The sequence below is a fragment of the Parus major genome, chromosome 26 (assembly GCF_001522545.3).
Source record: "Parus major isolate Abel chromosome 26, Parus_major1.1, whole genome shotgun sequence".
NCBI classification, from domain to species: Eukaryota; Metazoa; Chordata; class Aves; order Passeriformes; family Paridae; genus Parus; species Parus major.
Genome location: NC_031795.1, coordinates 2744172 through 2758413, shown reverse-complemented (window position 1 = coordinate 2758413; position 14242 = coordinate 2744172). Strand labels below are relative to the sequence as shown.

General features: G+C 47.7%; 1 protein-coding gene across 3 annotated transcripts; it reads right to left on the bottom strand.

Annotated features, from left to right (window-relative positions):
- Nucleotides 1–2465: 2465 nt before the first annotated feature.
- On the bottom strand, nucleotides 2466–14218 carry PHTF1 (putative homeodomain transcription factor 1). Of its 3 annotated transcripts, XM_015650450.3 has the most exons (18): nucleotides 14082–14216; nucleotides 13961–14017; nucleotides 13812–13881; nucleotides 12954–13112; nucleotides 12451–12610; nucleotides 12023–12148; nucleotides 11050–11200; nucleotides 9801–9974; nucleotides 9643–9720; nucleotides 8510–8719; nucleotides 7896–8024; nucleotides 7218–7490; nucleotides 6572–6703; nucleotides 6358–6444; nucleotides 5257–5412; nucleotides 4792–4887; nucleotides 4083–4208; nucleotides 2466–3743 (listed from the first exon to the last, which is right to left on the bottom strand). In XM_015650450.3, the coding sequence occupies exons 1-18, from the start codon at nucleotides 14118–14120 to the stop codon at nucleotides 3723–3725; spliced, it is 2244 nt and encodes a 747-aa protein (XP_015505936.1). In that variant the 5' UTR covers nucleotides 14121–14216; the 3' UTR covers nucleotides 2466–3722. The 3 variants fall into 3 exon arrangements, with proteins under 3 accessions (XP_015505936.1, XP_015505939.1, XP_015505938.1); XM_015650453.3 differs by lacking the exon at nucleotides 4792–4887 and having other exon boundaries at nucleotides 14082–14218; XM_015650452.3 differs by lacking the exon at nucleotides 13961–14017.
- Nucleotides 14219–14242: the final 24 nt, after the last annotated feature.

Genomic DNA, 14242 nt, shown 5'->3' with positions numbered 1-14242 from the left:
GAAGATCAGAAACAGTGGGAAGGATCCAAGGCAGAACACCTGGTGGTGATAAGGTGACTGTGGAGCAGCTGAAAGGGGGGAATGCTAAACCAGGAGTCATCAGGAAAGAGCAGAAGCAGAAAACCCCAGGAAAGGCAGAAGGGTGCCCTGCAGAGTGACACTACACAGTGTTTGATGGGAATAACCTTCCCTTCAGGAGTTCCAGGAGAAAAACCTCTGAGGATGATTCATTAGCCAGGTCCAGTTCTGAAAAGGCAGAAATTCAAAATCTCCAGCCTTTGCAGTATCCCATTGCCTTCCAGGAGACACAGGAGGCTGACAGTGAACAGACATCACGGAAATGCCAATGAAACCAGAGATGGAACTTCCCAGCCTGAGGGGAATTCTGCAGTGAGGAAAACACCAGTAATTCCTGAGCCATGCAGGGTCCCCAGGGGCTGCAAGGGCACCCCAGCAGCAGGAGTGGCTGGACAGTGGGAGTGACTGACTGTGATTTTTAGAACATGTTCCAATCAATTTTCCAATGAGGCTCATTTAAAACATTAGTTATTTTCACACAGTTGCTTTTGTTTTTGTTTTTTTCCCTCAGAAATTGGTTAGAGGGGAGAAAGTCAAAAGAAATTTGATTTGTCCTTATCTAAGCAGCATGAGGGGCCTTGTGGATGGCTTCAGGAACACTGCCATGAGCTGCTGTCCCTTTGCAGGCCATGTCAGCTGCTCCAAGGTTGCCCTGCTGCAGCTTGGGAGCTCTGAACAAAGTTATTGAATGCTTCTGCTGCCAGTGTGATCCTGAGTCACTCCCTGCTCTTGTGCCAAGCTATCTCCTGTATCCAGTCCATCTAATCCTTCACATGTGGGTTCCAGCTACAGACAAGGCAGGTTTGGGCTGGAGTGGGGCTTTTCTCAGTGCATGTTTACATCAGGAATCCCTCGTGGTCCTGCTGGGCCAGGGAGAACAGGATTCTGTTCTGATTCTGGTTCTGTCAGTTCCAGGGCTGCAAAGCCACTTAATACTGCTCCATTGATTTATTTCCTTGGATTTTTGTATCCAACACAAAACCCTGGAGTTAAATATGATATTTGACATAATTCTGTAATTTTGCTTTTTCTGAACACAGCACAATCACTTCAGTGCCTCAGTTCAGGGGGATTTAGTTTGCAAACCTCTGCATGAAGAGAGAAAGCTCTGGGCTTCGTTCAGTAACATAATTCCTTTGGTTCCACTTGTGGCAACATGACATCCTCAGCCTGGCTGTAGAGCTGAGACTCAAGTCCCATCTTAAATTATTTATTGCTGATTAGGAATTGGATTTTCTCTCTTTGTAGAGGTAAGAACTGACCTTGGGACAGAAGCTTCCAGAGCAGCTTCCTCAGTGTAGTTTTTTCCTGTGTGTGTAAGAACTCTCACCAATTTTCTCTGAATGAGTAATCAAGGAGTGCTGATGGCACTCACACCTGTGGTTTGGGCTGGCAGGGATATTTTACAGTGGGATGTTATACCCAGAACTCACTGACACATCAGCCTCATGGCCGTCAGAACAGACTGCAGGGGTTTATTTTATTCATAATTTAGTGATGATTTCCTGACATCTGAGGTATTTAATGACTGCAGCAAAGTGGGAAAGGAGCCCATTGGTTCAGTTTGTAGGAGAATGGAGTAAAAGATTGAGCTTCATTCACTCAAAATTCAAACTGATAGGATTTGCTCTTTGAAAGTAAGAAAATATCTCATTTTGTCTTTGAAACTTTAGATGTTTTTAAAGGCTAATGATGCACACTGAGGCGGTTGTGAATGGAATTCTTCACAAGGACAGCCGACTGCTCCAACAGCTTTTAAAACAAAGACTTTGGGAATTCAAAGGGCTTTAAAGCAGTGTTCAGCTGCTGGGTGATCCATTGAGGTTTACTGGGGAGCAGAACACGTACAAATTCTCCCTGGCTGGAGTAGGGCTGTGAAATATTTAGTAAATACTCCAAGTAGCCTCTGCAGATATAATAGCTGTGTTCTTCCCCAAGAGGCTGGGTTATGTTGTGTGCCCTCATACTGACCCACTGAGGACAGTGACAAATCCAGACCTTGAATTCCAGAGGAACTGCCAGCACTGAAATGATTTCCCTGCCATCACCTCCCCTGTTTTCCTGTGTGTGAATATGACCTGATAATGCCCTACCTGTGTGGGATTTCCCCTTCCCAAAGACCTTTCTCTGTGCTTCCTGCATCCACCTGGCATTGGAATGCTACACAATGGATGGACGTGCTGGCTGTAAATATTTATCTATTGCACAGCACCTTCACACAGACTCCTGAGGTTCTGTCTGGAGAGAGACCTGCAAATCACTCATTATTTTTACAGAGATCTTAAAACCCAACTCCAGTTTGTGGTCTGTTGGTTCTGCACTGTCTAAACCAGGCTCTTGGTTGGCTTTCAGGGCTGTGACCCAGGTTTCATCCATAAACATGCTGCTTTTCTGGAAAACAAATGCAATTTATTATTGGGTGTTTCCTTGACCCTCCATTCCAGTAACAGATGTTCATAGACATGGTATAAGACCCATCAAGTGCTGTAGAAAACATTGGTAATGATGAAGTGCTTGACCTGCAGGTTTATTTGCACATTTTGATATATAAAACTGTCACCTCCTTTTACATCTCACAACGTTTCCTTGTACAGAAAATAGCTGTAAACAATTGACTACCAAAACTTCTTCTGCCATTTGACTCTCCTGTGAAGGAATGAGAAGTTCATCAGTTTTTGCTCTTTTCACTAGTAATAAATAAAAGCCGTTTGAGCCAGTGAAGGGAAATGTTACAGAAGCCTTCCAATATTTTCTTGCTCTCCATGACCTTTCTAAACATGAACCTGAGGAAGTCTTTTGTCAAAGCTGTTTTTTGCCCCCCAGATGTTCAGGGTGAGGCTCTATTGCAGTGCTGGGCTGCAACAGCTGCTCACACCATGGAGCAGAGTCACAGCCAGGACAGGGTGGAGCTGAGTATTCCAGGCAACAGATGTGGCAAAGCATTCTCCAGCTCATGAATGCTTTGCCTGTAGTGTGTGTTGAAAGGTTTTTCTCCTGTAACCACTGTCCTCAAAAAATACTGATAATTTCTTTGCAGCAGCCCCAGCACAAGCCACCAGGAGGATTTGGGTGTTGCTGGATTGGCAGCAGTGGGAATTCACCTGGTGCATCCTGGGGTGCTTCAGGATGGAGGCAAAGCCTTGAGAACACAGAGCTTTAAGAAAGAAAAGCCCTTCACAGCCAGGTCAGTGCAGCAAAGGATTCTCACCCTGGAATATTCCAGTGCAGCCCCAGGAAGGCTGACTGGGCCAGGAGGGCTGAGTCCCTCCTTGTCACATGCCCAGGGTCCAGGTTTTACAGAAACATGGCCCCAGTCACAGCCACTGGTGTCCCCCAAGCTGCAGCTCTTGCATGGCTTTAGTGTTTGATGTCCCAGCCAGCTCCTGCTGGTTCAGTGCAGCTGCCAGGATTTGGCCCCATTAATCCAGTTTTTCTGTGCATGCCATGGGATGACATCAATGATGAGACCAGTTCATTCTGGATGTTGTAGAGCAGTAAAGCAGAAAGAAAACTTCTGATACATACACTGGGAATCTGTTTAAAAATTGGAATTACAGATTTCTGTCAGTTTTCCTCTTTCTGCCCACACTGCTGGTTCTTCTCTGGTGTCTGGTGGAGATGCCCAGGGCTGATGTTCTGCCAATTCATGGTTTAATTTTCCATAACTGCAAAGAGACAAGAAAGGGAGTTTGAGTCTAACAGGAATGGTCTTAATCTCCAGGTAACATTCTGTGTCTCCTGCCCATCCTGCTCTGCTCAGTTTCAGGATGAGCCACAGGAGGACTGGGATAAAGGGAGGAGCCCTGGGTTCTCACAGCTTCACCTGAAGGAAACTGAAAATGAAGTGAGCCCTGTCCTTCCCCTCAAAACTGGCTCAGGGAGGTGGGGACACACCCAGCACGTTCTGGTGTCTGGATTCCCAGTGCAAACCCAGGCCTCTCTCAGGGCTGTGGCCTCAGAAGTGACCCCAGAGCTGCTCTGCTGGCTGGGACAGGGACACTTACTCTGATATTGAATCCTAGCAGGTCACTGATCACTCCTGAGACAGCAGACAGGATGACAACCCGTGTGATGTTGTAGATCAGTGGGTTCATGGTCAGTCCATACAGCCTGAATGGACTATCCAACTCCTGAAGTGACAGGACAAGGACAATGGTCCATTACCACTCACCAATACCAAAGAATTCATCCTCTGACTTTTAGCTTAGCACTGGCACTCCAACAGAGTGGGCTGCCTCTGGGTCCTTTCTTAAATACATGTACAGGAATTGCCAGTGTTCCAGAGACATCTCCTGCTGAACCCAAGATCTCTGCAACAACGCCAGCTGCACCAGAGCCTGACACTCCAGGCTGCAGAATCACCTGGCCCAGTCTATGGACTCCCAGACTTTGCTCACTCCTTCCCAAATTTCTCCCTGCTGCCGGCAGTGAGCTCCAGCATCAGAGCTACTGAAGGAAAACGAGACTGGAGCAGTCAGGAGATGCTGTGCTCACCCCAGTCTCTCCTCTCACTTGGTTAAAGCATTGCTCATTGAGAGTTCACAGCACTAATTACCCACATTGGCCTCGTGCTGCTCTGTCACAGCTGCAGCAGCACTGAAAAACCATCTTTGTGAGCACTAACTCCAAGAGCCAAGGGAAGGGCAGGGCCACATGGCATTGCCATAACTCCCTGCTTCCATAAACTCCAGCCATTCAGCTGGAGCATCTCACCTTCAGCAGCTTTGTGGACAGTTTCAGCACATTGTTTACCAGAGATAGCTGCTCCTTCTTGTTTGGCTTCTTCTCCATCTTCAGGTACAAGTTTATCTGTGACAGACACCACAGGCCAGGGGTTGATGTTCCAGCACCAGCCCCCAGCTTATTCCTAACTAAGGGAAATTGGAGCCATTTTTGCAGGCTGCTGTCACGCCTGAAGCAGTGAATTTAGCACTGATAACTTCATTCTTTTCCAATTGTTTTGGCTAATGCAAATTAACCCAGAAATATTCTAGAACTGTCCCAACAGGACCAGCTCATCCCTCCCAGGCTGACCAGTGCTTTCTTGCCTTCTGGCTAACACATGGGTTGATTCCTACATTTTAAAATTTGATTCCAGTATTTAAGCTGGTTTGAAATACAATAATTATATCCAAACAAACCACAAAGCCCAGGGGAGAACAAGCTAAAGGGAGCTACCTGCTCAGTGAGCAGGATGGAAATGTTGCTGTATTTCTTGTTGGTCTCAGAGCCCAGAGATGCCAGACGTAGCAGAAAGAGGAGCAGTGCTGCCTCCCACATCAGGAACTCCCAGTTGTAAGCTGCATTCAGAAAAGTTTTGTGACCCTTCAGAACCTTTATGGAGAGAAAACAAGACACCAAATGTCACTGACAAAGTGCCTATTCCTGAGACAAGTGCACAAGCACTGCCCTTGCTGCTCCTCTGCCCTGCCCTTTGTGCTCTACAGCCACCAACAACTCTTCCCAGGAAGTGTAAATCACTCCTGTGATGGGGTTACAGGGAAAGGTCTCATTTCTAACCTGCCTTTAGCTTGGAATTGGATATTTTTTTCCTTCTTCTCAGAAAAGGAGCCTTGTTCCTCCTCTCCCCTCCCTCTGTTCAACTAACAGGCAATGAAGTGCCTTTCCTTGCCCCACTGGCAGCCTCAGCCAGGCTAAGCTGGTGCTGCCTTTCCCAGTATGGACTCACACAGCACAACTGGGATTGTCATTCCTTCCTCTGGAAACCTGTGGCTTACAAGAACAGTCACAGCAGTGACATTATCTACAGACACCAGCCTCTGCTACCACAGCTGCTGCTTCAGGGGATCAAGGACCTGCCTGAACACAGCACTGACACCTGAAACCAGCTCCAGCATTGGCACTGCTGCCTGTAACAGGTTTAGTTAAGGGTTAAAAAGTGCCAGTAATAGTTCTTGACCTGCTTTTCCACATGGTGGTTAAGCATGGTGGTTACAGAGCATGCTCCAATCAGCCCTCTGGAATAAATGTTCTGTGGACACCTGAGGTCTTTGGGCAGTCTCTTCTCCTTTGTGCCCAAATGGCCAGGTCCTGAAGTTTTCCTGATGATTATAAACCCACTGACCTTGCTCTGCAAGCACAGAATGAACCTCTTCTTCCATCTAAAAATGACAAAGCTCTTAAAAAAGGCTACACTCTCTATGTTGCTCTGGGGTCAAACAGCTCCACTTCAAGCTTTTTGTAGGCTGGTGGAAAAAAAGCCTTCAGCACTTGGGAGCATTTTCCCTACTTTATAAACCACAAAGGTTAAAATCTCACCTGGGCACAGCAGATAAAAGCAATTGAAAGAGCCAGTAAAAAGACTGAGGACACCACAACATCCACAGATCTCTGGGGGCCTCGTCTCTGCGGAAACAAGGACACGGCGTCAGGGCTGAGCGTGGTGTGCAGCCAAAACTCACCACAAACAACTGGCACTGGCATTGGCACTGGCACACCCCGTGCAATAACCAAACCCCAGATCAGAATTCACCTTCAGGTAGGAGCGAAGGGATAACCAGATCTTGATGTTCTCCACCTTCTTGAGCCTGAAGTGAGGGATTTCATATTTCCTGGCTTTCCGAGCAGATGTAATGTGGCTAAAGAGCTTAGCAAACAAAAATCTCTGCAAGTTAAAAACACAGCCATGCCTTAGTGTAAAACAGAACAGATTGCTTGGGATTCTTAGTGGTACCTGGAAAAAGGGTCCCTGGGGAAGCCCAGCATGAGACCTGGCTGCTCAACCTCCCTAGCAGCAGTTGTTTTCATAGAATTCCAGATTGGTTTGTATTGGGAGGGACCTTAAAGCTCATCTTTTTCCAGCCCTTGCCACAGGCAGAGACACCTTCCACTTCCCCAGTTTGCTCCAAGCCCTGTCCAACCTGGCCTTGAAGACTTCCAGGGATGGGACAGCCACAGCTTCTCTGGCCAGGGGACAGAGTAAGACCTTGGGGACAGGTAAGGGGGGAATAGGGGTGTCAGGAATGATATTGATAAGTATAATTTGTGACTGATCAATAAGAGCCTTCCCAGACTCCCCTCCCTGACCTTGGCTGAGATGAGATGAGCTTTAAGGTCATTACCCTATTTTTATTCTTGCTTTCCAGGCTCCTGAAAGGCACCAGGATATTTAAACCCACCTGTTTGTAGGTTCTCTCCGCAACACACATCATGAAGAAAAACATCCAGGTTAAGCACAGCCTTTCCAGAAAGTTGATGGCAGACAGGATGAGTACAGGGGTGCTGGCAGGGGCTCCACAGAAGATGTGCAGAAGCTCCATCAGAGAAATGGAGCAGAGCTGCTCCAGGTTATCTGTGTGGAACAGTCTGTAGAGGAATGGCAGGAAAGCCAACCCGATGGTGATGATGTTTCCCAGCATTTGATACCCCACTCCTTGCTGGTGGGCATTAACCTGGCAAGCAGGAATAAAAATGGGATGATTACCTGGGGTTTGCATCAAGGGAGTGTTGTGGTAGCAAGCAGTTGGTTCCCCTTCCCTTCACAGGACAGAGCCTGAAATAATTCCACACATATCAGTCCAAACCCCAAACGAATCAGCTAAATAATCAACCCCCCACCTTAAGCACCCTGCAGAGACAATCAGCAACAATCAGCACTTGTCAGTCTTCAAGAGACCTCCTAAACTGGGGGTTAGACAATTTTTCAGTAATTACATGTGGGACAACCCTCTTTGCAGCTGGGGATGGACCAGTTTCATACTGCCCCTAATATCTGCATGTGTAACTATTTCCAGGAGTTTTGGTGTATATTTTCTAAAGTGTGAGGGAGAGGTTGCAATGCCACATGGCCCCCTTACCCTGCTCATGATAATTCCACTGATCTCCAGCACAGACATGTCCACCTTCTTGCAGTCATTCCCTTCCCAGATCAGAGCACTCACTTTGGCAGATGCTGGGCTGGTGTTCTGAAGCCAAAACAGATGGTTCTAGAAAAGAGAGAGGAGTGCGAAAGGTGGGTTAGCTCTTTCTGTCCTGCTGCAAGTAATGCCTTTATCTAGAAAGGGCTGTGACCCAGGTTTTACCCATAAACATGCTGCTTTTATGTAAAACAAATCCAATTTATTATTGGATGTTTCCTTGACCCTCCATTCCAATAACAGATGTTCAAAGAGATGGTATAAAAATCATCAAGTGGAATATTGAGATGGAATAAAAATCATCATAAGCAATTGGATTGAGGGGGAAATTCCATTTTTGCTTTGGGATAAGCAGCAGTGCAGAGGGGAGGGATGGACTTGATCATCGAATCACTGATTTTATTTAGAGCATTCCAGACTTCCACGTGGTTTTGGCCTCATCCAGGTTGCTCACCTTATACCAACAACATCCTCGTTGCCATGCCACTCATATTTGGGAAGACAGGGGGAGAAGTGGGAGAAGCACTCCCATCTCCTGGGTGGAAATCACCAACCTGCTGGAAGACATCTTCCTTCAGGTCCCTGCGGGAGTCCCTGGCAGAGCACTCCTCACTGTCGCTGGTGCCTGAGGAGCGGCACTCGGGGCCGTGCAGGAGATCGTCCCACAGCATGTCCTCGGTCTCCGAGTCCTGCCGCGTGCTCTCTGAGTCCCGCCGGCTCACACTGCAGCTCTGGGGTCCCACGCTCAGGCACGACCTGGGATCCTGAAACAGCAGCAAAGGTCACACGGCACAGCCCAAGCACGGTCTGTAAAACCAGCACCTCATCCTCATCCTCCTCCTTGCTCCTTGTCCTCCTCCTCCTCTTTTCCCCCAGCTTCCCAGAGCTTTGAGTGCTCCCAGTTGCACCCACACAGTGGAAATGGTTTAAGACAATGTTGGGGGAAAAAGCACTTCTATACCAAAGCTCACACAGAGCCCAAGCACTTCCTACTTCTATTCCCAACCTACAAAATAAAAACTGACATATGCATTTTAATACAAAAATGTTATTTTTTATGCATTTTGCATAATCTGTTTTAATATTTCATTTATATTTTGCAATAGTTTATATATATCCATATTGATATCCAACTTGATATCCACATATTTCTGTTTTACTTTCAGGTAGGATGAGTGGCAGGGGAAAAAAACCAAAACAATGAAGTGACTCCATATGTCTCCCAGAATAGATTTCTTCCTTCATTTACAGGAGCTGGACTTGATCCTTGTGGGTCCCTTCCAACTCAGATAGTCTATGATTTTAAAATCAAAATTTATAGCTTAAAAGCTGCATGCATAAGACTGCCTCCCAACCACAACAGCAATTGCAGCAATTCTACACAAGCAATTAGAGGCAGCTTGGACTGTCCTTTGCTTCCAACAGAGTTGTTTGTTTATTTGTGGTTTGTTTAATAAAGCAGCACAATCAGGATTGTGAACATTGTGAAGGTTTACAAAGCTGCCAAGCTGCAGAGAGGGAGGAGGTCACACCTTGCACCTGAGGATTCTGAAGCACAATCATTTCATAACTGTTCTGATGGAAGGGGGCTGGAACGATATGAGCTTTAAGGTTCCTTCCAGCCCAACCCATTCTGTGAACCCTGCCAGGCCTGTGAAAGCTCCCTCTCGTGACTTTACAACCATACCTGCCTGTATAATGTGGATTCCAGTTCAGACTCCACAACACTGTCAGAGTCTCTGGCACCTTTCAGGGCTTGCTTGACCTGCCAAGACCAAAGGAAAACCACCTCATTATCCATAGCAAAACAAAGTGTGGAAAACAGCACTAATCCCACCTGGGTACCTGTGAGACAGCCTGGTTGAGAGAAACCAGCGGCCTCTTTTTCTTCTCCTCGTAGCTGTTGTCACTGGAAGCCCCTTCCATGCTGTGGCGTAACAGGATCCTTTGTGCCATGGCCCCAGCATCCTCCTCGCTTGACAACTCATCAGAAACACCGTCCCTGTTGGTGCCATCATCCTGCAAATGCACGGCCAAAGCCACAACAAGGACCAGCCTGAGTCCCAACAAAGGCTCCGAGGCAGAGCTGCTGCCCTGGCACAGCCCTCAATGCCTGCAGACCCAGCACACAGAAACAGAATTCTCTTGGCATCACAGAGACTTCACAGATTTTAACTCCTGTCCCCTCCTCTTGTCTTGCCCCAGAGGTAATGAGAGAGAATTTTGGGTGGGTGGAGTTGGAGTTGGGGCAAGGACAGGAAGAGGAGGAGGCAGCAGCAGCTCCTGGCTGTGCCTTACTAGAAGCCTTAAGCCCGGATGTATCTATGAGCTGGGGGGTAACAAACTCAAAATCCTGGGCTGTGCCCCTATACAAAGCTCTGCCCCTCTCCAAACTCTTTCACAGAGAGGGGGTGGGATGGCACAGTATGACAGAATTCCACCCAGGATCTATTCCAAGTTCTTCATGTGGAGTTAACACACCACTGGCCAAGAGGGAACTCAAGAGTAATTCCCAAAATCTTTAAATCTTTGTTTCAAAGCTTTCAACAGAGGTCATAATGCTTTAGCTCTTTCTCTCTCCCCAAGGGATGTCTCAGTCTTACAAGACAAAATATTTTACAGAACTGCTTTGGAAAATGGCCAATTTATTTAGTCATTATCAGCATTCTCCCTTATCTGAACACCTTGTGATCAGAAGTGTCAACAGTTAACAGAGCACTTTGGTAAAACACACAGTCCAGCACTGTCTGTGACCACACTTGGTCAGGTTGGACAAAGCTTGGAGCTGCCTGGAATAGTGGAAGGTGTCCCTACCCACGGCAGGGGGTGGAATGAGATGGGCTTTAAGATTCCTTCCAACCCAAACTACTCTGGAATTCTATTCTATGATTATGAAAAGAAAGTACCAGCACCTTTTCAGCTGCTCAGTGAGAGGCAGAAAGAGGTTTCTAGGTTTCCTAATGCAGGCAAAGATTAGCAGGAGAGAATATCTTGTATTAGATCAAAACCATACAGTTAAATACCAGCACACTTCTGGGCACACTGAAGAAAACACACTGAAACTGTGATTTCAAAGGATCTCCCCTGGCAGTACCTGATGGCTCTTCTCCCCATCAGAAAGTTTACTTTTCTCTTTGGAGTGCAGCAGCCTGTGTTCAGATCTGGCCTGTCTGGGTTTGATGCAATCACCCACAGCACTTTCTGTCTCGGTCCCTTTCTCAGCTACCAGTTTTACTCTTCTATTCCTAGGAGAGAAATGAATGCTTTTATTAGAGAGAATTAAATGCTTTTATGTCAGGGAAAAACTCTTTGGGGTAAAACATTCTGGTCTTCCCTTGTCACACAGGTGCAGCATCAAACAGGATACCTAAGGGATAAATAATTTTCTTTGGCTGACAGGTTTTGTGCGATGAGTCTATCAAAAAAAGATTTATATCCACTTCACCCTCACTCAACATGTCTTTTGTAACTCTAATAGTATCTTAAAACTTCTATATCAAGGGGAAAGTTTTCATTAGTTTTATTTTTTTAAAAAATAAGCGTAATTCAGAACAAAAATTCCTTGTGAAGAGAAAGCACCTGTGAGCTGGAAACTCACCAGGAAATTCACCTGGGAAAACAGGAGAAAACAATGAAATATTATCCCATACAATCTTTCCTCCTTTTCCTCGAGTTACTTTTAGAGAAGGAAGGTGCCAAAATGAGACAACAGTCCAAAACAAAAGGCACAATTTCTTTTGGAATTCAGCTAAAACAGCAATACAATCTCAGCACTTACTCAAATGAGGTCACTTATCTGATAAATAAATTCCACCACATTCTACAGCTAATCTAACACTTGGTTCCACATGATCTAATTTTATACAGTCTAATTTTATATGATCTAATAAGGACATACTAAATATTCCTGAGAAATCAGCTTCCCACATTGCCACGAAAGTTTTAATTCAAAAAAAGACTGACAGGTTGTGGGGATGTCAGTGACAGCACACACTGTGCCTTCATCCTCCAGGTCCCAAATTGCTCCCAGTGTCATGAGCAGCACAAACCCAGCAGGGGTCACATACCTCCTCTGGAAGAGCAGACTGGATAAATTGGTCAGCAGAGATGCAGAGCCAGACTGCTCTTCCTTGCTGGTTCTGTCAGAAGGAGACCAACTGTTCCCATCCACACCCACAGGTTTGCGTAACTTCCTGAGTTTTAAGACAAGGAAAATTAAGTTGGTGCAAGAAGCTACTTTTAAGGTCTTTCTTAAAAGATCTGAATGAGATTTCAACAGCTTTTTGGATGCCATTTTTCTGAAGATGTGCAAACAGAATACTGACTTCCAAATAAAAAAATTCTGCCTATACTCCCAGCACATCAGGGCATCTCTGGGAAAGGCACAAGGGACAAAATCCGAAGGGAATCTTTGCTGCAGAAACCTGAAGGAGGGAAAGCTCAATCCAGCCCCATGTCCAGCTGTGATCCCACCAAGGGCTCTGCTGGTGCTCACCTGCGGCGCCGGCTGAGCCCATTGTTCCCTGCAGGTCTGTTCACCTGGGTGGACACGATCTGGCAGTGAACTGTCCCCAGCAGCAGCATAAGGCACAGGGGTCCCATCACTTCACTGGCACTCACAACAGGCACCATGAAGTACAGCACCACTGCTACGACTGGAGAGGGGGAAATGGCACCAACACAAAAATTAAGGAGTCTGGCTCAATTATTTGTTTTTACTATGTTTTGTTGTTTTATTATTTAATTTCTGCAATTACTAGTGCCACACACCTTGAAATGCACGTTAAGTTCCAGACAAGATCCTCATGCTGTATATTATGGACTCCAAAATCATAGACTCACTAAGCTTGGAAAAGCCCTCTGAGACCATCAAGTCCAACCACTCCCCCAGTACTGCCAGGTCCACCCCTAACCCATTTCCCCAAGAGCCACATTCATACATTCTTTGATGTCACATTCCTTGCAGGAGAAGGTTTATGGCACAGCGTGTTCCCTCACCTTGCATGACGTAGAGCACCAAGAGCCACATAAAAATACGCTGGGAAGTGACCTGTATCCACCACTGGCTGAACAAGGGGAAAAACACTACTCTCACAATTCCTTTCCTCGTCAGTGATGTCCAGGGAATTTCAGGCTTGGCTTTGGCAAAGGTAGAGCCTTGGAATTGAAGGGGAAACAAGCCATCATGAACTGAATCACAAGAACTCCCTTGCTGGAGTTCCCCTTTGGGCAGCCCCAGCCGTGCCACAGAGCTGAGCAGAGGGTGATAGCAGCCCTGCTTCAGACACTATTCAAAGCTACACAGTTCCAGCAGACACAGCTAAAGCAGCTCCTTGTCTTCTCTCAGAGCTCTGGCTCTGACCCTTCCCTGCTCTGCCCTGCTCTCACCCCAACCCTACTCCCACCCAACACTCTTGCAGAGCCAGCCCGAATTCCTCCCTCTCTGCTCTCAGGTTTTCAGTGCTCCTTTTGCCTCAGTGCTCACGAGCAGGGGCTCCCCTGGCACCAGGGCAGGTTCTGCTTCCACCACCCTGCTCAAAGCTGTGATGCACCTACAGAATCATGGAATATCCTGAGCTGGAAGGGACCCAAAGGGATTGCCAAATCCAGCTCCTGGTCCTGCACAGGTACCCCAACAATCCCATCCTGGGCATCCCTGGAGCGGTGTCCAAAGGCTCCTGGAGCTCTGGCAGCCTGGGTAGTGCCCATTCCCTGGGGAGCCTGGGTAGTGCCAGCACTCTCTGGGGTAAGAACCTTTCCTGATATCCAACCTAACCCTCCTCTGAACCACCTCCAGCCGGTCCCTCTGTGGCATCCCTGTCCTAGAGAAGAATGAACAGAGCGAGCACCGCTCACCGCTGATCAGATCCACGTCGATCAGATCGGGCTGGATGTGCCCCTTTTTCTTCGGCTTGTTCTTGAAGCCCTGCGGGGCGGAACATACGGCCGAGTTAGCGGCGAGGGGCGCGAGGGGCGCGAGGGCCGCCCCCCCCCCCCGCCGCTACCTTCATCTGGGTCTGCTCCACAGCCTTCTCCCATATCTGCTGGTCGTAGGCCCCGATCTGCGGGGAGAGGAGGCTGAAGGCACGGCCGGGCCCGCGCCCGCCCGCCCCGCGCCGCACTCACCTTCTTCTGGTACCATGAAATGGAATCGCGACAGGCCATTGGGGGCGGCGGGACCGGCGCGGCCCCGGTACCGACCCCGGCCCGGGACCGACCCCGGCCCCGCTCCCGTTACCCTGGAAACCGCCGTGCGCTCGACTGGCTCCGCCTGCCGCCCCCCCACC